Source organism: Brachyhypopomus gauderio, chromosome 7 (assembly GCF_052324685.1).
Source record: "Brachyhypopomus gauderio isolate BG-103 chromosome 7, BGAUD_0.2, whole genome shotgun sequence".
Classification (NCBI taxonomy): Eukaryota; Metazoa; Chordata; class Actinopteri; order Gymnotiformes; family Hypopomidae; genus Brachyhypopomus; species Brachyhypopomus gauderio.
In genome coordinates, this window is record NC_135217.1 from 24,749,537 (window position 1) to 24,773,438 (window position 23,902).

Below are 23,902 nucleotides of genomic sequence, written 5' to 3' on the forward strand. Positions count from 1 at the left end.
AGTTCCGTTCTGTATGTTGCATATTAAATGTTGCTTTCTGAATGAATGAATATACATTTGTCTGAATATTTCTGTTGCTTCAGCAAATCAAAGTTCAAAAATGTATTTATTACACCAAACATGTAATCTGCTCTAATGTAGTCAATAGTGCAACACTCCCAGACATTTAGAGTCGTAGTATGGACTAATCAATATTTCTAAACAGGCAAAATCAGAATTGATCTGAACAAAATGCACAGTTACAGGTCAGTGAATATGTTGACAATGAAAAATATTAGTCACAAATTCGAGAGGTTCATTTTAGATGTCATTAATTTTGAATGAAATATACCAAGCCGGTTGAGGTTTGAAGTACTTGTTGTGACCATTACAGCAGAGAAGGTCGTCAGTGACCGTACTGTGATTTATAGACCTACACCAGTATTGGGCTTACACAGCACCGGGGAACTGGGCAGCTGTGTTTGTGATTCAGCCGAGTGTGTTACAGTCATGTAGAACTCACATGCTACACATGGAAACATGGAAATCCTGAAAACGTCCAGGAGAAGTGGTAGGAAAGTTGATTTGACAGTGAAGTGCATGATCCTTGGGAATGTGGAGAACACATGTCCAAAGAGCTTCTGCTTGAAGTGCAAGACCTTTTATGTCATGCCCCACTGGATTATGGGAGCCACTGAGAGACTGTCTGAAGAACAGAGGTGAGAATAATGACTAGATCAAAGGAAGAGACAGCGAGACAGCTATATATAGGACTCTGTCCAAAATATCCCTTTTCCCTAGAAACTTTGTGTACTTCTCATATATATAGTTATAATATTGTTGAGGGGGTGATTCCTTCCTTTGCAACGCATTCAGACAACTGTGTTCCTATATAGATCTTACATGTATTCTTACATACATCTAACCTGTGTTCTTACAGTCATCTTTCCTGTGTTCCTACATACATTTCATGGCACTGATAACAAAACTGGAACTAGAGAGTCCTCAGCTTTGTTCTTACAGTCATGCCCCTCCTGGTTCTAAGAAGATGTTGAGAATTGGAGCGCATGAGAGATTTGAAAAATGTCCCTTTTGCAATGTTTTGACCTAAATAACACAGACCTGGTTACTCTTAAGCAGTTTGGGTTTCCAAATAAATAAGTTATAAACTATTCCATAAATAGACATACTATACTAATATATATTTCATACTATAATTCATGCATACACTTGTACAGATGGCTCTGTTTCTTTGAGAGAGTACTGAGCTTGGAGAAGCAATTTGATGCATATCAGTTTTACATTTTTTGCTAATTCCTATTACTTCCCCCTAGCCCTTGTAGTTAATTATGACTTTGAGACATTTCAGAATCCCATTATAGCTCAAGCTAGTAAGTGACCGTGGACACCAGCAGTAAAAGTGATTCCATTATTTATTATTGAACAGTGCTCAAGACACAGAGTGAATGTACTCTCCCAGAGGTGGATATTCCAGGTTCAGAAAGTAAAACTCTTTCCCAGGATTTTACTCAAGCTTGCTGGATGTTCTAATGAGTGCAAGCCAGGTAAATTAGTGGAATCAACACAATCCAGGAAGCTAAAGCAAAATCTTGGTGAGGACTTTTATTTTCTGAACCTGGAATGTCCACCTCTGCTCTTCACTTATAAACACATGGCACACGCATGTCCTTGTGCTGGACACCCATCTCTACTCTTCCCTCTGATTGGTGCACAGCTTTCTCGTTCGAAAGACAATAGAAAAAAGATTTCAAATCTGATTATCAAAATATTGAAAATTTTGTTATTTTTAAAGCTTTTTTGGCCAACTTTCTTGTTCATTTTCTAATAATGCTAGTTGTCTAATGCTCATCAAATATGATTGTAAGGTCCCTTCAAATTACCCTTCACATTATTAAAGACTTATAGAGTTATAGGCACTGGATAACACCACATTTTGCTTGTATATTTAAAATGGGTCCATCAACCCACCCGTGCTGACTCCTGAACTCTCTCCAGAATTTGCCAGATGACTACAATAAGTGGTTACTGTTATTACTACCAGCAATGCCATATTGTGTTCATCTCCAACTGTCTGTGTCCTGCATGTGGAGGACTAAGGTATTGTATGTTGTATATGTTTATGTTGTATGAAGTGCTTTTTGCACTTTATATAGATTGGTATGTGCATGGGAACAGTTGTAGATTGGAATCCTTTTTAGAGGATATAAAGATCTTGTATTTTTATTTTTTGTTAATAGCATTTTACTTTATTATCTTTTGCTGCCTGTACTGCTGCAAACACCTATGTTTTCCATCTGGGATCAATAAAGCATTATGTAATCTTATTGTTCAAAGTTCACATTGTCAGATGTGAACTAAAAACCCATATAATACAAATGGTTTAAATCAGCATAGAATTAACTTCCTGAATCTGATATGAGCCAGCAGATGGTCCTATATACAGCCAGACTATCCAATCGCATCTGTGTGGTTCATTGTCTAGATAAATGTTAGCTTGATATATATGTGTGTGTGTGTGTGTGCATGTGCATGTACACACTATATTGCCAAAAGTATTCACTCACATTCCTTGACTCACATATAAGCAAGGTTTAGTAATGTGTTTATGGGAATTTTGACTTTTCTTCCAGAAGTGCATTTGTGAGGTCACATACTGATGTTGGATGAGAAGGCCTGGCTCTCATTCTCTGCTCTAATTCATCCCAAAGGTGTTCTATCGGGTCGAGGTCAGGACTCTGTGCAGGCCAGTCAAGTTCATCCACACCAAACACCAGCCATTCATGTCTTTATGGCTCTTGCTTTGTGCACTGGTGCACAGTCATGTTGGAAGAGGAAGGGACCAGCTTCAAACTGCTTGGAATTGTCCAAAATGTCTTGGTATGCTGAAGCATTCAGAGTCCCTTCCGACGCTTTGCATTGCACTTGGTGATGTATGGTTTGGATGCAGCTGCTTGACCATGGAAACCCATTCCTTGAAGCATTCTTTGCACTGTTCTTGAGCTAATCTGAAGGCCACATGGTTTGGATGTCTGTAGTGATTGACTCTGCAGAAAGTTGGCGACCTCTTCACACTATGTGCTTCAGCATCCGCTGACCCCGCTCCATAAGTTTACGTTTCCCACCATTTCGTGGCTGAGTTGCTGTCATTCCCAAACACTTCCATTTTCTTATAATACAGCTGACAGTGGAATATTTAGGAGCGAGGAAATTTCATGACTGGATTTGTTGCACAGGTGGCATCCTATCACAGTTCCACGCTGGAATTCACTGAGCTTCTGAGAGTGAACCATTCTTTCACAAATGTTTGTAAAAACAGTCTGCATGCCTACCTGTGGCCATGAAAGTGAGTGGAACATCTGATTCCAATAATATGGATGGGTGAGGAAATACTTTTGGCAATATATTGTATATATACAGTTGTGCTCAAAAGTTTACATACCCCGGCAGAATTTTTGCTTTCTTGGCCTTTTCTCAGAGAATATTAATGATAACACAAACCTTTTTTCCACTCATGGTTAGTAGTTGGGTGAAGCCATATATTGTCCAACCACTGTTTTCTCTTTTTCAATTATAATGACAACCAAAAACATCCAAATGACCCTGATCAAAAGTTTACATACCCTGGTGATTTTGGCCTAATAACATACACAGAAGGTAACACAAATGGGTTTGAATGGCTACTAAAGGTAATATCCTCACCTGTGACCTGTTTGCTTGTAATCAGTGTGTGTGCATAAAAGCTGAGTGAGTTTCTGGGATCCAGACAGACTCTTGCATCTTTCATCCAGCCACTGACGGTTCTGGATTGTGAGTCATGGGGAAAGCAAAAGGATTGTCAATGGATCTACAGGAAAAGGTAGTTGAACTGTATAAAATAGGAAAGGGATACAAAAAGATATCCAAGGAATTGGTAATGCCAGTCAGCAGTGTTCAAACTGTGATAAACAAATGGAAAATCAGGGGCTCTGTAAAAACCAAAAATTTCGGCCACAACTGCCAGGAAAATTGTTCAGGATGCAAAGAAAAACCCACAAATAACATCAGCTGAAATCCAGGACTCTGAAAACTAGTGGTGTGGCTGTTTCAAGATGACCTGAAGAAAAATGGGCTGCATGGTCAAGTGGCCAGAAGAAAGCCATTACTGCGCAAATGCCACAAAGTATCTCGTCTACAATACACCAAACAACATAGAGACAAGCCCCAAAACTTCTGGAACAATGTAATTTGGAGTGATGAGACCAAAATTGAACTTTTTGGCCACAACCATAAACGTTACATTTGGAGAGGTGTCAACAAGGCTTATGATGAAAGGAACACCATTCCTACTGTAAAGTATGGAGGTGGATCCCTGATGTTTTGGGGATGTGTCAGCAACAAAGGCACAAGAAACTTGGTCAAAGTTGAAGGAAAGATGAATGCAGCACGTTATCAGCAAATACTGGAAGCAAATTTGCACTCATCAGCCCGGAAGCTGCGCATGGGACGCACTTGGACGCTCCAACATGACAACGATCCAAAACACAAGGCCAAGTCGACGTGTCATTGGCTACAGCAGAACAAAGTGAAGGTTCTGGAGTGGCCATCTCAGTCTCCTGACCTCAACATCATTGAGTCACTCTGGGGAGATCTCAAGCATGCAGTTCATGCAAGACAGCCCAGGAATTTACAGGAACTGGAGGCTTTTTGCCAAGAAGAATGGGCAGCGTTGCCATCTGAGAAAATAAAGAGCCTCATCCACAACTACCACAAAATACTTCAAGCTGTCATTGGTGTTAGAGGGGGCAATACACGGTATTAAGAACTGGGGTATGTAAACTTTTGATCAGGGTCATTTGGATGTTTTTGGTTGTCATTATAATTGAAAAAGAGAAAACACAGTGGTTGGACAATAAATTGCTTCACCCAACCACTAACCATGAGCGGAAAAAAGGTTTGTGTGTTATCATTAATATTCTCTGAGAAAAGGACAAGAAAGCAAAAATTCTGCTGGGGTATGTAAACTTTTGAGCACATCTGTGTGTGTATATATATATATATATATATATATATATATATATATATATATATATATATATATATATATATATAATGTATAGCTGCCCTTGTATCCGAATGTGATGATCGGATAATGGTCAAGCAGTTCCTCTTCTGAAATATGACCAGAGGTGAAAGTTCTCAGGGTGATGTCACTGGGTCTTATTTAGGAGACGGTCTATCTGTTAAATCACCTAGAAAAATACAGTTGTCCAGTTTATGATTACACTCATATTCAGACAGGCAAACCTTACCTTATTTTGTTAGAACAAAATATATTCAGTATCAAACTTTGGTTTTGAATGTTTTAAGGCATGTTTCTAAATAATAGAGCTGCGATAATTAAAGAGTAAGCAACAAGGCAAGGCATAAGTACATAAATAACTACAGATTATTGACAATGTGTCCTTCCTTTGTGAGAATCAAGTCTGGATATCGTCTGAGTCAACTCTGTTTGCTGCTGCCCATAAGAAGTCGCTCAGAGCTATGGCCCCTGTCCCGTGAGGATTGCTCCGCCGTTTCGTGGACCGTACCAACGCGACCGAGCGGGGGTGCTGTACTTAAATGGACGCAGCTTTGGGGGAACACGCGAGCGCTGTAACTTCAGGACCTGGACAGCGACCTGCGCGAAGCGGCGCCTCATCCTCACTGACGCGAGCAGCGCGAGTCGACTTACTTCGACATGGCTTGAAGTGTCGTCTTCAATTCCAAACTGTGTTCGTTGTTAAAAGACTACTGTGCTGAAATATATGAAAACCCGATCCACTGAGCACCACTAGCAACATCCGCTGGTGGAACAGCGTCTTCAGTGCAAACGCAGGCTTGCCCCGGTGGAACTCTCCGCTGCTGTCTCGGTTCGTCGGTGGAGGAGGCGACCGTGCTCGCGGGAGAAAGCATCTTTTTTTTTCAGCGTTGCAGTAGGCAAAGATGTCGCGACTCGGTCGGACGGGGTTAACGCTATTGGTGTGGATGTTCAGCCTCATCAGCAGCTCGCGCGCAGCTCTACCGTCATCCCGTAAGTTCCAGCGGGCGTCGCGCGCTATATCCAGTATTGCTTTGCAGTGACGGGGCATTGCAGGACCTTCTGGCCGGCGTGTGAGCTTGATGCGCGGCGGCTGACTTTAACTGCTTGTGCATGGATTTGGTTCTTGTTTTTTTCATTACCCCTTGAAACTGGCCTCTTTGCAAATTTACTTTCTATTTTGTTTGACATTCTAGTTCGCGTTGCAATCCTGGTTATTTATAACACTAAACATTCCCTGTTGTCGTTGGCTGTGTAACAGTCATAAACAGGGTAGCTGCATGACAAAAACAGTTGCTGCGGCACTAGGGGAAACTCCCGTGGCTTTCTGTCTTATTCTTTGGGGATGTTTGTTCTGGGTTATAAGCGAAATGCAGACTGCTAAGAAAACTGCGGACAATGTTTGAACAAGCACGCCGTCATCCGAGCAGGTCTAGAATGATGCGTTTGGGATGCAGGTTTCTAAGTCTTCTACAGGAGACAGCTGCGGGCTCTACAGCCCAACTGCCCCCAGCCCTGCCAAACGCATAGAAACCTGCCACATAAATACTCCTGGCAGAGCTAGATACATACAAGTATGTACAAGTACAAGATACATACTAAAAAATTACACATATATATATATATATATATATATATATATATATATATATATATATATATATATATATATATATATATATATATATATATATATATACATACATACACACACACACACACACACACACACACACACACACACACTCACACAAATGACGAAATGACGAGTACATTTCTAGGTTCCTGTCACATTCGCCGAAAACCACCTGTTCAGGAATGTAGCATTCAAGTTGCTGGAATATATATTTGATGTATATTTTGAATGATTATTGACGCTTCTGAGAGTTGAACTCCCGTCGAGCGGACCTGTCTCGCGCACGCCTTTGTTGTGCTAAGTAAAAATATTCTCTTTATATCGTTGTCTAGAATGTCTAGAATATTTCATGCTCTTACAACTGTCAACAAAATCCTTTTTTAAAATAAGGATTTAATGATTTACCGCATATCTTTACAGCCAGCGGCGTGTTTACTTTACGTATCGCTAATTTGGATTTTATACTTCTGCTCCCTTGGGCAAATTGGTAATCTGACGAGGAAAAAAATTCCCTTTGAAATTCCCGGACTTGGCACTTCCGGCGGTCTTAACCAAGCACGCATACGCTTCTAACGAGTACAGCCTGAAGCATCCATCAGTTTTAAGTTACATTATTTTAAGACTTGGTTAATTTTCTTGCAGGGAGCGAGAAAAGGGCTAAATCTATACCGCCAGTAAGTGGTCTGGATGAGGTAACTGGGTGACACTTCTTGGGATATATAACTCCAGCTCTTCTGTGACTCTTTCCAATAACAGTTTCACAGCACTGTCTAAACACGCTGCTTTGAAGCATCCTCTTCTCTTTGCAGACTTCGTGGAAATACATAAATAAATGAAAATCACATTTCAGGATTATTGACTAAGAGCTCTGTGTTACACTGATAAATGCATTCATAGGAGCAGGAGTCCTCCGTCAGGTCAGAGGAGCTCGTCAGGAGCAACAGCAGCAGGGTGCGCGGTGTAGATGTTTAGTTGTGGTGACCCAGAAGAACGACACGTTCCTGCTTTTTGTGTATGTTAATGTCCATGCTAGTGAGAGCATTTTCATCACAGACATTTGACCCCCGCGCTCTCCCTGGCAGGCGGTGTTTGCCCTGGAGGTTGCCGTGGCTGGTCATTGAGTCTCCGAGTTTAGTTCTGCCCTGCTGCTCTTTAATCCTCCAATCTGCCCGTCAACCTCAAGGGAGTAGCAGAAAAATACGGCAGCTAGAGAAAAAAACCGATGTGTCCTCTTCACCGTCTGTAGCAAGCTAAGCTGAGTCTTCTGGAGTTTGAGTGGAACAGCAGCCCACTAATTAACTCTGTGTGTGTGTGTGTGTGTGTGTGTGTGTGTGTGTGTGTGTAAAATCAATTGAATGTCAAATATGAGCACAAAGCCCCCCTCACAATGAATTATGCACACAATGTCAAGGTCTAGGAAGAGATGAGATTAGAGTAATGTCCTTAATTATGTCCAGTGTGTGACCAGCCTTCCTCTCCTAACTCCTGTACAATCTCGTCAGAGACCACCGAGAGACAAGTGGACTGTCCTCACACCAACAGTTATTTTTGTGTAATGTGAATGTGCCAGTGTGAATTGTCTTTGTTGCCGATGCTTCTCAGAACCTGCTGGTTTGTCATGAGGGAAATGGGACGTGGAGTTGTGCCGGTCCCTCCACCGTGGATCGCCAGCACGAAGTCGTTTTGCATTGTCTCTGTTCTGTTGTTGCATTACTGGACGTGATTAAGAGATGCTGTGAATCTGTTTGGAGGTACAGAAAGATCTCAGCAGTTTTCTCTCATTCAGGTTGACTTAGAGAAACACTGCTGTCCTATTTGCAACACTTATAGTGTCTTTGAACAGTGATCACTGCATATTAGAAACAATGTCCTTCACAGCCAAACACTTGTCTCACTGCATGGCTTAAAATAACATTTATTTATAGACAGACCAAACAGTGATACAGGAGAAGATGTATATTATTGCAAGTCTTGGCACATTGAGTCCTCTGATGAAACATGTTTCTGAATGTATGATCACGTTTGTGAATTAGATTGGCACAAAAAGTGTTAATATTATGCAGCAGATCTTACATATAAAGCAGAATTCGTGGAATACCAGATCTCCCAGTTTGAACAGATTCCAACAGATTGCGGTCGCATGCACTAGTATATAATCTCTGTCTGAGCTTTGTGACTGATAGTTACATGTCTTAACAAACCCAGCGATATTACAAAGCAGAGCTTCTTTGTCCTAATGTGGGAGATCTTTAGTGTTCTCACTTTTGTTGACGGAAGTGGTGCATGGTGACCTTGCCTGGTGGACCATGCCTGTGTTTGTGTCATACAGTGCAAGACGATTGCTCTTAGTAACAACAATAATATCTCCGTCCGTCTCCTCCATACAGTTGCATAAAAACAGCTGTTTGCTACAGTCATGTCTCACAAAACAGTGACGATATTAAGAAGAGGTGGCCTGTGTGTATCTGCATGTGTGTGTGTGCATGTGTGTGTGCATGCATGTGTGTGTGTGTGTGTGTGTGTGTTAATTAACTGCTGCTTGTGTTATTGTCACTCGTTTGTGGATTTGAATGCCAGTTTCTCACTCTGGGGAAGAGAGATGTGGCACCGCAGGAAGCCGTGGCAGGTCAGGGGATCAGCATTGCCATGGTGGGCATGTCTCATTCATGTATTCATTAATATTCCTAGAAGCTTTCATTTTCAAATTCAAACCTCATGTTCTTTGTTTGTTTGTTTTTGTTTTTTACAAACTGGCCTATGAAGTTTCGTTCTCATTTCCCCCCACTGCTGTGCACATTTATGGTCTCACAGAGATAAATGAGATACAATCATAAGATAAGAGTGATAAAATCACAAGGTAAGAGTGATACAATCACAAGGGCCATCCACTTTGGCCCCGCCCCTCCACGAATGACCAAAAGTTATTCATACTATTATATCGTACTAGGCATGAGGCTGTTGTCTGATAGAGGAGGTGAGATCAGCATGTTGTTACTTTTGATTGGTCAGTGGTGTCCCGCTCTGAGAGTTGGAGTGGAGCTGAGAGGAACTGAAAGAGGAACAGGAGCAGAACTGGTGGTTTGAGGAGTTAGGTTTGGAAACATCTTTACTTTGAGCTTGTGCTCTCTCTCTTCTTCTCTCTCTCTTTATCTACCCCTCTCTCTCCTTTTCTCTCTCTCTCTCTCTCTCTCTCTCTCTCTCCTTTCTCCTTCACTCTTTCTCTATTTATTCCTCTATAGGTAACATTCAGGTTGAATGTTGTGTGCTGTATTTGTGTTATTTACATAATCATATGTATTGCCTCATTGAAGTGTCTAACCAGTTGTAATGTGTAACTGATTGGCTTGTATTATGTTAATAATACATAATGTATAATGTTAATCCTGTGTAAACTTGAACTCAGCAGCAGTTCAACTGTTTAGACAGCATTATGTAATATAAATTCTTAAGTGCTCAGCAACCAGTGTGAAAAACCAGCTGTAGATTTACAGATTGCCGACACCGATCCCTAGTAGAGTATCCAATCTGCTGTGTACATTTACGGGTTAAACCATAAATTAGGTCAGCCAAACAGTAAACCTCTGACAGAGCCGGCTGTGTTAGCATTAAGGAACATCATGAATATTCTCATGACTTACGCTGGGCTGTGCTGTAGAATTTGCTCTTTCTAACACATTTGTTAATTCTATATGGAGTGAGATGAATGTATTAAGGTTTACACACATTAAACCTTCACCCATGCCTATTTGCATCACTGGCTGTAAATAAGCAGGGTGGTGGTAAGTAAACCCTGTAAGAAAAACCCAACACAAATGACCATACGGTTTTACAGAGCATGATCGGCCTTTATTGGTTGTGACATCATTAAACCAAACAGACCCATTATTACCCATTTAAAAACTTCCTTATCAACTTTAACAACCTCTGGTGGGTTTTTCTTTTTCATATTGCCTAACACGTGCATATTTCCAATTGCTTTGGTCCAGACCTCAAGTACAATGATTTGGGTGGACTGCTCTTGGTCAAAAATCATTACAATTTTTGTTTTGGTGAGTCATGTGTCTAGGGTTGGACTGTGAAAGCCTGCCTTACTATCCCAAATGGGGTTGTTTAAAAGCTCAACACTCTCTGAATTAATTCAGTTAATCATAGTAAGTAAACTGGGTTTTCAAGCGGCGTGTAAAGCAAACAGAACGCCCGGCCGAGGTGGAATAACAGCATTTGTTTTAGTTGAGACACATTCTTTTTTGTTTGTTTCTGTGCAGTGTTACCCAGGCCAGCTGCATATGTCTTGTGTTTGAAATTTCGCCCACACTTTGTTCCTGATTAGTCATGATAGCACAACACACAACACAGGGAATTCTGACCTTTGGGCATCCTTTGTAAAAATCGATCTTATTTTAAATGTGATGCCCTTTTTGACATTAAAGCAGATGTGGAGGCTTTGATGATAGTAAGGACCTTTGGATGGCAGCCAATTAGATCCACCATCCAGCTGGAGCAGACAGACAGTGCTACTTCAATATGCTTCTGTTAGGTAAGAGGCAGATTTCAGCGAATAGAAACCCCCCGCGTTTGAGCTGACAAGCTTTCGTTAATGTTTACACTGGGACTCGATGGGACGGGTTTGCCATCGATTATGAAGCAGTGTGATGTGCTGCTCTGTGTCCTCCATTAATCCCCCTGTCCGGTCCCATTATCCGACACGCGCACGTAGGGGCTCGTGGTGAGCGAAGCGACTCTCTCTCTGACCCCAGCACGCTCGCCCGTGTTCGGGCTGTGGCTACTTGACTGAGCTTCACAAGCACATGCTGGGTGGTGGGATGGATCCAATGCCACCTACTGCATGTTTGTTTCTCTTGTGGAAAAAGGGGGCGACCATGATCTTTAACTCCTATGGGTCTGGTTTTCTTTGGAGATACAGTGAGGCCAAAAGAAGGGGTCCTCGACTTACGACGTTGATCCGTTCCTACATCGCGTCGTAAACCGATTTTCAGTGTTAGTAGGAACATACGTACATACGTGAATAACATAGCAGCAAGCTAAAATGGCGTACATATATATACATATATATATATATATATATATATATATATATATATATATATATACATATATATAGGCTATGTAAGATACTGCTAGCCTGAAATAACTGATGACGTAAGTCAAAATTCACATTCATAGCCCTTTAAAGGCCTTTAGTGTCCTCAGGTGCAGAGGGTGTGAGGTACCCTCAGCCAGCACCAGACCTACTGAGCTAGCTGTCTAACTGCTTAAACATGGCCAAATATTAAGAGCTCGTGTGACGCCTTGTCCACTTTGTGATGGTGCATTGTGCTTCTATGATTCCATCTACAAATTCAGAAAGCTGAAGCCACAGTGATTACAGTGTGAGAACTGGTAACTGTCCTCACAACTGCTTGTAGGGGTTTTTGTTTATTTCATTGCTCTGTGAGAGACTGGACATTTGTCCATAAAAGGTCGATCTAGCTTGTTAACCTCCATCAGAATGGAGTGAGAGACCTTGGAGTGGTGCAGCTCCACTGGGGGAGGAGGGTGGATGTGTGTGTGTGTGTGTGTGGGGGGGGGGGGGGTCTTATTGGGCAACTCCACTCGCTCTGGTGTCTGGCCATTATTTCTGAGCGCTGGATTTACGCCCCGAGCACAGGTATGCGGGTCAACCTCCGTGCATCGCACACACTTCTGTTAGACGCAGCGTTTTTCACTGCTGTTGTTAATGCCAGAGCACCTCAGGTGGACTTTTATCATTCGCTGTCGAATAATGACTATAGATTATCATGACTGGGGGCTGTGGATGGGGATGGGACCACATTCCTGGGAGTGTGTGTGTGTGTGTGTGTGTGTGTGTGTGTGTGTTTCAAATGTAGTACTTCCATGTTGTAATGGCATGGTGAACAGCTAGCAGAGTAACTGTGCTGCCTTTATTCATGCTGTAGTCTATTTTCGTCTGGGTGCATGGACTTATCCACTGTCTATGAAGTCCCCCTAGCAGATTTCAGTACTAATTATGGCTCCAAATCTGATTTTCGTCAACTAGCAGCAAATCTGTTTTTAGTCAATTAGCAGCAAAATTCTCAATTGCAATTACATTTGAATAACTTACGAGTAGGTTTGATGGAAGCTAACCAATTTGCAGAAAGATTTATAATATTTGAGAAAGCAAGGTTAATCTTGTATTTGTGAATCTGCGCTGTGTCTAAAGATCCCTTTGATTATCAAATTTAGCTGAAAGCAAACCTGAAAGCTCAGTGTGGCACTTGGGGTTTACAAGGACAAGGATGATTAACATCACGTTACATGGATGTGTTACATCACGTTACATGGATGTGTTACATCACGTTACATGGATGTGTTACATCACGTTACATGGATGATTAACATCACGTTACATGGATGTGTTACATCACGTTACATGGATGTGTTACATCACGTTACATGGATGTGTTACATCACGTTACATGGATGATTAACATCACGTTACATGGATGATTAACATCACGTTACATGGATGTGTTACATCACGTTACATGGATGTGTTACATCACGTTACTTCATATTTCACGGATGTGTTACTCCATGTTATATGGATGTGCTACATTGTACAGTATAGTGTAGCAGAAACGTCAGTGTGACTGTTTCCTATGCATCAGCTAAAACTGGCTTTTCACTTCAGAGTTCAGAGTTCAGAGTTCCAAGATCAACTTTTGAGATTTTGTGGATGCAGTAATTTGAATCTGTAGATGAGGGAAGACTTCCAGCAACAGTAAAAAAAATCAGACAGGGAGAAGATGGAGCAGTTTTGCGCTGACAGTGTAAAAGATGAAGGAAAAACAGATGGACAAAACGGAACCATCCGTGATTTGCTGCAGCACAAAGGAAACGAACACAGAATGCCTTGAGTATTACCGAATCGGCACGCTTCCAGTATTACCAAATTGGCACGCCTTCACGGTGAGTTTTGTCAAATCTGCTGGCTGGTTCCCTCACCTTTAAGTAAAGGAGAAATAACACATCCTTTTGTGAAGATTCACAACATTACTGCAGTGCTCCGCCACACAGACACACACATGGCAGGGCTGTTTGGGTATTTGCCAGCAGCAGCTATCGGAGTCTTAAAATGATCAACAGGTTCACCTCTAAAGTGCTCGTGCAGGAGCAGGTTCACCTCTGGAGTTCTCGTGTTGGAGCAGGTCCACCTCTGGAGTTCTCGTGTTGGAGCAGGTCCACCTCTGGAGTTCTTGTGCTGAAGTTTGATCTGGTTCCAGAACCATTATGAGAGCATGCAATTTGAGTTAGTCCCTGTGTTCATATGGAATAAATAAACAAACCAAAAGGAAACAAACAAAAAGAGACACGATGATCTCATGCTTCCATTTGAATGCAGTAAATTCTTAATGTAAATGCAGCAATTTCAGCGGAATATGAAACAAATGACCCTTTGCCCTGTAAAACTCACAGAGCAGACACTGAGGTGGGTTTAATTAGCCACAAAAAGCAATTATATCTGAATTATTTACTGGTAATGGTGATATAGATTAAACATACTGGGTTCAACACAGCTTTGCTACCAGTTCAAACGTTTTGTACTTCCACAGCAAAAAGATTGCCAAGAGCTTGTGGTACAGCACTGGAACCATGGAAATCCAGTTAAAACTACAATACCCAACTGGAAGTGCGGTGGCCAGCAGCACTGATGGAGGTAAACAGAATGTGTAGCTAAAGTAAGATGGAGTACCAACCTAAAAAAATAAAAAATCATGGCTGTTCTGACAGGATGAAGACGTTCGTTGGTGAGGACTCTAAATGTCCTGATGAAACCAGGCTTCAGACTTTCACACCTCGGAGATGCCTGCTTTAAGATGCACATATCTGTGTTAGAGTAACTGTGTGAATGTGATGTGGGGTTTGGTCGCGAGGTTCCACTGTTACGTGCCTGTAACAAGCCCCGGTGGAAACCCAGATCAAATCTAAGTGTGTCACTGTGTCTAAGTGTGCCACTGTGGAAATCAGAATTTTAAAAAAGGTAATTTTACAATGTCAGTCACGAGATAAACTGTGTCAGAGTTAAACCATCATTATGATATATCCGGATAAATCTTAACATAATCCTCACAAATTCATTTATTGTGTGTTCACTTCTGCTTTCCGCTGGATGCGGTCTCTGGGATGTGCTCTGTCAAGGTTCGGTGTGGGAGTGGATCACTCCACAAAACAAACAGCCTTGGGACAAATGAACCAAAAGAGTGCTGCCTGCTCTACTACAAGCTGCACTATTCCCAGGGGTGGCTCTGATTGGCTGTCCTTTCCCCTCTGTCATCCCACGGGGCTCTGATTGGCTGTGCCTTCCCTCTGATCCATGGAACAGTGTCATAAAGGGGTCACCTGCTTCTCTGTAGATGTCATCTTCATAGAGATGCGCATGCCGAGAATTTCTGTTAGCAAGCAGCTGCCTTTTGAATGTCAGTATCACTCTGCTTCTTCTCACTGGAGGCCAGCTGGAGTTATTCCTGGGGAGGAGATAACAACAGACCTCGGCTCCAAACACTCCTCTCTGACCAGGAAACAACACTTCACAGTCATCTATCAACTAAAGGAGGAGAAACTGCATATAAAGCAAGAAAGGTGTCTTCTTGCTTTACATAGTGACACTACACAGCTTCACGGAGGCCTCATTCAGTCATATAGCTCTCATCAATTCACAGAGAGCACTTTCAGTTATTAAGGTGTTCATTCATATAACTCTTATTATGTCATAGAGACCTCATTCACTCACACAGCCTTTATTCACAGAGTCCCCATTCTGTCAAATAAACTTTGTTCAGTAATTTAACTTCATTAAGTCATATAACTCATTTTTGGCACATAACCCTGTCAGTGACAGCGTCCTCATTCAGTCATACGGCCCTTCTAAGGCAAAGCGCCCGCATTTACTCAGAGTTCTTATTCATTTTTAACACCCTCATTAATTCACAGAGCCCTCATTCAGTCATTGAACCCTCAATCACAAAGGCCTCATTTCATCAAAGCGTTCATTCACTCACAGAGCTTTTGTTTAGTCATACAGCCCTCTATCAGCACGGACCATCATAGAACCCTTAAACAGGCCTCAGTCCATCAATCATATAAGTCATCAGAACACTATGATATTTTGAACCTACCTGCGCAGTACCCTTAGATGTGTGACGTGCACGACTGCATTTTCACAAGCTTCTGCTACCCTTGCACTGATAAGCGGTCTTTCAGACACTAATGGCTATGTGTTTACCAAGGGATGCTAACTAGAGGATGCTGGCAGGATAGCTGGCCATCAGCATAATGAATAATCTGCTAAGTAAACAGTGAAAGGGAGAGTTTCTTGCCCCTCGCCCCTCAGGGAGAAGAGAACTCCTTGACCTATTTTTGCACTCTTGACAGTATTGTCATCTGCTGTGCAAGTACATTTTAGGATTGAGAAGTGCAGTATTGAGTGGACCAGAACCAATATTTGGACCAGTACCAAAATTTGATCCAGGACATTAAGGTAGGTAAGCAAATTCTCCTCACAATACAGCTAAATGTAATTACCTAAATTGCTTAGTAAGCTGAGAATAGTGATGTAGCTCAGATGGTGTGGGCCATTATGGCTTCATGCGTGATTCCTACAACACTCTTCAGAGTGGGTGTGGCTCAGGTGTATTTCAACTAATGAGAACTATCAGAGTGCAGGCCGTGATACAGACTTGAAGACCATCCGGAAAACAAAATTTAAAATAATAAAATAATTTTGGAATCTATTACAGCAATTTTCTAGGATGGTTCCGCTAGGTATTTTTAGCTGTTTGGTGAGGAGGTGATGGGCAGGCGCTGTTGCATTAGGCTGAGAACAGTGGTGCCTCATATCAGATGTGGCCCAGGAGAGAGAGGCCTTCTCCTGTCTCCAGCACCTAATAACCACCACGGCTCACAAAGGTGCGTCTCACCCACTGCCCTGACCACACTGCCACCAGAGTAGAGCAGACACACATCAAAAAGCGCCACAGCTCAACATTATTTGAATAATGACTTTTTAAGTTGCTTTTGGCAAGCTGCTTAGCACCCGCACGACTCTTCATGCTCGAGCCCTGGCCGTTGGACTTTTCCCTCGGGGGGCCAGAAAGATCCTGTGTCATTCGTCAACCTTTCAACATAAAAATCAACTCAAGATTGCTGCCTTTTGTGATGGAGAGCTGTTGGATCTGTAAAATGTCATCAACGCGATTTGCTTCCACGTGATTTCATGCATGCTTTATAATCACAAGCTTGTTGTTATTTGATTGAAAAGCCAATTTCAACCAAGCTGTAACATGTCAGACAAATTTCAATATCTAATATCTAAACTGAAATGAGGTCATACGTCCTGAAGGGTGTTTTTGGTTTGAAATGGAAGCCAGTGAAGGAAGTGTTGGTGGTGGTGGTGGTGGTGGTGGAGGAGGGGGTTATGCTGGGGTGGGGGGGTGGGTGTTGGTGGGGCGATTGGGGTGGGTGTAGGGTTGGTATAGAGTGAAGGAAAACAATTTATTTATTCACATATGACACATTTCAAAACCCTTATTAAACCAACCCACTGTAGAAGCCACTGGCTTGGCTTGGCTTAGCTCTAATAAAAATCTCTAGGGTGCTTTTCTGTGAATTCATTTAGAGTTTGGCCCGTTGATTGACAGACGTTGCCCTTGTATCCTGCCGCCCATATACCGCCCCTGCCGCCCCTGCTCTCTCTCTCTCTCTCTCTCCTCTCTCTCTCTCTCTCTCTCTCTCTCTCTCTCTCTCTCTCCCACGGGTCCTCCCATTCTCTTTTCAGCTTTTGTTTGCTGCTCTCTCTTTCTCTCTCCCTCCCCTCTCCACTTTCTCTCTCTCCATTATCCCCTCTCACTCTCCTCCCCTCTTATTCTCTCTCTCCTCTTCTCTTTCTTTCTGTCTCATTCATGTGATCTTCTTCATACTTTTCTGTCTTTTGGTTCACTCTCTCTTTTTCTCTCCCCCTTTCACTCTATCTCATCTGTCCGATCTCATTCGTCTGATCTTCCTCACACGACACCTCAGTTACTCTGCAGCAAATATCTGACCATTAAAAGTTCGTCACAACAACTGGGCCGCGGTGCCATTCCAGGACCTTGCAACAGCTTGTTTGTGTGAGTGTGTGTAGGTGTGCACAGATGCGTGTGAGTGTGTGTAGATGTGTGTTGACTGTAGCACGTGGCCCAGTGGAGGGAGATAAGGGGGACGCACTCAGTACATTTCCAGCTTCACACCCAAACAGATCGTTTTTCAGGGTAATTTACAGAACAAAAGCCTCAAACCTAACTATGCGACAGAAAATAAATTGCGTTCTGAATTTTCTTGGCGTAGCAGTAACCATGCAGTTTTTTACCATGCCCGTGTACTGCTCAAGAAAGCGTGTCACGTTGAGATACTTTTTTTTTTTCTTTTTTTTACTGTCTGTGGGCTCAACAGAGACAATCAACACATGTTTTATGCCTGGATTATTTTTCTGACTTTGTGCTTTACTAGAGAGCTTCCATGTGTTTAAGACATGGTGTAGTAAAAGCCAGTGAAGACTCCCAGGTGTGTCTCACTCTAACAGACAGCAGTAAATAAGTACTCGCATATAGATGTGAGTCCCGGTTGTGTCTGATCTGCTGAGGCTCAGACCTCACGGCAGTATCCCTAGAAGCTGTGGTAGGGCAGTGGGCCACCTCGGAATATGCGATAATCTGGGATTTGTGTATGTCAAGGCAGCTACCTGTCTAAGTTATTACTGTTTTTGAGTGTGTTGCTTTACCGTAATTCTGATATGCGGGTTGCACCATCGTGGCGATTAGTCAGGGTTAGTCCTGCAACCCTCAGCGCTGCAGACGGCCTTGGGTAGCATTACGAATATGATCACCAGTGCCGATGTTCGGGACGAACTCTTTAGCTCAATGACGTTACACCTCCTAGCTCTTTAAACTTTTTGAGTCCAGGGTTTGAAGGTCTTAAAAATCTTATGTAGATTGTAAAATTTGCTTGTCAGTGTTAAAGCGGTATTTTGATTCAAATAGGAATGCAAGCTAGGTAAGTAATCAATTTAACAATCTCAAACATGATTGAAATACATCCTCGGAAGATATAGATTAAGGGATGTATTATGAACAATCCTTCGAGAAATGAATATGCCATCTACTTTTTGTTTTTGAAACCGCCATTTCAGTCCACTTCATGCCTCGGGCATTCGGTCTTAATTGGGTCTAAGTGTATCCCCTACAGGTAGAGCTAATGAAAGCCGGAATTTCACACAGGTGCAGAAACCGAAGGTTATCTCCTCTCTGTTGGACGAGCACAAGGATGCTCAAAGAAATTCAATTTGGAAATGTAAAATTGAAACATTCTGTTAATAAAGCTTGTCTTTAGAAGGGCAAATATAGTGAGCACATCACTGGACAAACGTGTGTTGAGTTAAGTCTGGTGTCTCACGTGCGTCCTGTGTCACGTGCCTCCCCATTACCGTTTACATCATGACTCATGAAACATTTTACAGCACGTCCGTCAAACCCCACCTGGGTGAGCAAGCACCCTGCTGGGTATGAAGGCACATGTGCAATTATCTCGTGACAGAGTTTGTCTTGGTAGTGGAACCATGCTTTGCCGACTGGGGTCTTCTGCTTGGCTTTTTAATTGCTACCACTCTGTTAATTGCAGCAAACTTTGTGGGTTTTTCCTTCATGTTTTTTATTTTTTTTTTTATTTCAGCTTCTTTTTGTCTGTAGTGAAGTACACAAAGTTTCCAGAGAAGCAAGACATTTCAGACAATGGTCCTTCATCAGCCGTATAAGCAAATATATAATTGTACTCATTAGTACTACTTTTAAAATAAAGCAACACAATTCTTTTCCACATAGAAACCTATGCACTTCAGAAATGGTGTGGCATCATTTAAGGATGTTTAACTCATTAAAACTTCTCCTGCCACTGTTTCATCCCTTCCAATTAAAAGCTGCTGTGGTGTTTCGGCAGGTTCTGAGGATTGCCATTGGCCGACATTGTTTCTAGGGGTGGGGCATTTGCGACCCTCTGTGAGGGTCTGCTTTGTAGGTCTGGCTCCTCCTGTCTCTATTTCTGAACAACGCAACTTGGAAGAAGATGCCATCTGTCTGATAGGACTGGACTGGCCAGAGAAACCCCGGCATTAGCAACGTGTCAACATGGTCGACACAGACAGACATCAGCACCCATGACAGACATCAGCACCCATGACAGACATTAAACACACACGACAGACGCCAGAACACATGACAGACACCAGCACGCATGACAGCTATTAACACGCGTGGCAGTCATCAGCAGGCATGGAAGACGCGGGCATGGTAGAGTCACCTCCCAGGGAGAGAACGGAAGCCCATGCAGCATCATTAGCAGCTGTTTACCCTTCACATCCACAACCAAATCATTCCAGTTCATCTACAGGCAATTAGGCCGCCTGCCGACAGGCAGACTGCAGTGCCACGTCGTGTGTGAAGACGGCTAGAACAACAGTTATCTCTCATTCTCATCTCTCTGTTCTGACTCAAATATTGACCACAGTTATAATTAGGTTGTGCATGCGTGTGTGTGTTTGTATGCATGTGTCTTTGTATATTCATGTATGTGGGTGCATGTGTGTGTGTGTGTGTGTGTGTGTGTGTGTGTGTGTGTGTGTGTGTGTGTGTGTGTGTGTGTGTGTGCATGTCTGTGTGTATATGTGTGTTTGTGTCTGTGTGTGTGTGTGTGTGTGTGTGTGCCCAGAAGTGCAGGTCCTAAAATAATTTTAAAACATGTTTTCTTAAACTAAGCTGAACCATTATGCATTGTACTTAAAATATGTCAGAAGGTTGTGAAATTGTAAATTCTGCCAGACCATATCTGACTACAACTATCTCCCTTTTGATGTGAGCAAAACACTAATATTTACTAGCGATGCTATTTCTTTGAAATACGTTTTCCAGTGTTTTGGTAGTGGAATGTCTGTGCAACCATGCCTGTTTTGACTGTGATTGTGCGTTCCATAAGTGCTTGGCTGTTGTGCACATCAGGACAAGATCATGGTGAAGACACACAGTGGTCAGTTTAAGTCCAGGGGTCTCTGATTGGTCAGCAGTATTAATAATAATATCAACACATACCTGGCTATGGTGAGCGCTGAACAGACATGCCTGGCTCATCTCACAATCTTAAGGATGTCCTACAAACAAACATTCAGGTTATTGCTCCAGTGTTGTTTTTGTTTGTTTATTTGTATTTCAGCAGATGCACTACACATGATGCACATACACCACACAAAAGCAATTCTGCAATGCAGAGTGCACAGTGAGTGCACAACCACAGAGTGCACAAACACAGAGAGTGTACAAGCACAGAGTGTATAAGCACAGAGTGCACAGTGTGCACAAAACAGACTGCACAGAGAGTGCACAAGCACAGAGAAAAAACAGAGTGTGCACAAAGAGAGTGCACAAACACAGAGTGTATGGGGAGTGCATAAACATACAGTGCACCTTTCTGTATTCTGAGGCAATGTTTACTTTTGTTTTCTTCAGTAGACCAGTAGTCGTACAGGCATGACCCTGTGTACAGACATGACCCTGTGTACAGACATGATTCTGTGTACAAACATGGCCCTGTGTACAGATATGACCCTGTGTACAGGCATGGCCCTGTGTACAGACATGACCCTGTGTACAGACATGATTCTGTGTACAGACATGGCCCTGTGTACAGACATGATTCTGTGTACAGACATGATTCTGTGTACAGACATGACCCTGTGTACAGACATAACCCTGTGTACAGACATGACCCTGTGTACAGACATGACCCTGTGCATTTGTAAATGTCAAGAGAGTCTTTTCTGCCATCAGGGACCTGGTGAATGAAAGGCAAGCATTGCAGGGCTCTTTGTGCCGTGGAAGAGGGCAAACCCACACTGTACACTAGGGTGATGGAGAGGACTCACCCACAGTTACACACTGTACACTAGGGTGATGGAGAGGACTCACCTACAGTTAAACACGGTACAGAAGTTTACACTTTGTTTACAGGCTGCGACATATGCATGTAAGTAACGTCATTAGAAGTCTTGTAGCTCGGTGTGCTGTTAAAACCTTTCTTTGTTGTTAAAGGACAAACCTTCTTTGCACAGAATGAGCAGTTGATTGGATTGGATTGCTCTTCCGGGGCGGTTAAATGACTGATGTTCCATTTAGGGCCCATTGGTTTTAACCCACTCTCATTTAGAACTAAAAGTGAATCATCAAACGTTTAAACTGAAGAAAAACACAGTATTAAGGAGCAAGATGCAGAGAGGGCCGAGGAAGTGACTCACAATGATGCTTCAATAAACACCTCCAGTTACTGAAGACAGAATAATGAGGCGAGGGTCTATATTTCTGGGAGCAATGGGTGAGAGTATATTGGGAGAGAGTATGTTGGGAGAGAGTATATTGGGAGAGAGTATGTTGAGACATTGTATGGTTTCCCAGAAGGAAGCTGTCCGGCCCTGTCTTTGTCCTGGGGTGAATTGTGAAGCCAGGCGTCGGTGCACAGCGTCCGACTGCACACACCGAGACGATATTTCACCGCCAGTAACTGCTGTGTAAGGGTTTTTTCTTTTTGCTGTAACCTTTTTGACAGTGTTAGCAGAATGAAAAATGTAAAGGCTTCCAGTGACTCACTCTTAATTCAGATTTAAACAGAGTACCTAAGATCACCTGCTGTCTAAGACCAACGCGTGAACTGATGCACTGTTCGTTAATGACAACAGGCAAATATAAACACAGACTTCACCTTAACCCACACACTCATTCTCATCTCTGCAAAGAAATTGCTCTAAAATAGATGCCCATCTAAAATAGATGTCAGTGGATAACTAACACTCAGATAGTCAGCACCCGACACGCCCACATGTGTAAAGTGAGTATGTGGCTCGACTTCTTAAAGCTGTTTTATTTTAAACAGCCGCTTTCTACAGATGGAATGGTGTGATTGTGTGTTGTGATCATGGTCTTCTCAAACACGTCATCCATGACTTCTCTATATATTTCACTGAAGGTCTAATGTCTCACGCATGGCTCCCAGTTGCCAGGTACTTCTCCGTGTGAATCCTGTGATGGCGTTTGGTTGTGGTTGAAGATTGAACATCACTAAAGTGTAGCCTCGTACTTTCACTGGGGGAACGAGGCCAGAATTACATCAAACACACACACACACACACACACACACACACACACACACACACACACATACACACACACACACACACACACACAGACAAGCAAAGGAGCTTCACAATGGCACAAACAAGCTTAATTAATCAGCGTACTACTAATATGCTGTCAGAGGAGGTAATTACTTCCTAACGCTGCACTGAGAGGTTGTGTAGTCGTGGCAAAGAGGCAATTACACAAATTTCCAAAATGAAAGTCGCACACTTTTATGAAGGCAAATGATTCCCATCACCTCAAAGCATAACTGCAGGAAGAGGAAGTTTATTTTGATGGATGTCTGTACTCTCACACACACACACACACACACACACACACACACACACACACACACACACACACACACACACACACACTTTATTTATATGGTGTTTACTACATTCTCCCATTTATCTGAGAACAAGAAACACATGTCGTGTGCCGTGCTCCAACATGCACCCGCGGCTCCGCGCTGTAGTCCATGTGAGACGTCTTCTGAGATGCTGAAATATGACTGAGCGTCTTACCCAAACACACACAGATGGCTCGACTCTGATGCCTTCTTCTGAATGCTTACGCACGATTTCTGAAAATACAGAAATCGGTTTTTTTTGCAAAACTCTGCCCACAGTCCCCCAAAACCCTTACACATCATGAACAATGTCAGACATCTCTTGCAAAAGCACAAATTCTATTCAAAGCTACATGAACTTTAAAAATTGTGTTTTTGTACCTAAATCCTACTACATACAAGTCACCATATGAATAGCTCACCCAGAGCACCACTGGGACACCGTGGGGATAAATGCACAGCACTACGATCTCTGCTGTGTTTTCAGCGTGCAGTGCACTGCAGTCAGCTGCAAACGACTCTGAGCGTATCTTCAAACGTACATGCATTTAGTCAATACAAACACAAATATGAGGGGAAGCAAATGTATTTTTCATTTTAACACATAC

General features: G+C 42.6%; 1 protein-coding gene across 3 annotated transcripts in view; it reads left to right on the forward strand.

Moving 5' to 3' along the window:
- Positions 1-5,619: 5,619 nt before the first annotated feature.
- Positions 5,620-23,902, forward strand: part of cntnap2a (contactin associated protein 2a) — a 342,082-nt gene continuing 323,799 nt past the window's right edge. For all 3 annotated transcript variants that reach the window (XM_077012789.1, XM_077012790.1, XM_077012791.1), the window contains exon 1: positions 5,620-6,049. In XM_077012789.1, the coding sequence (XP_076868904.1) occupies positions 5,962-6,049 (88 nt within the window). In that variant the 5' untranslated portion in view covers positions 5,620-5,961. The remainder of the gene's footprint in view (positions 6,050-23,902) is intronic.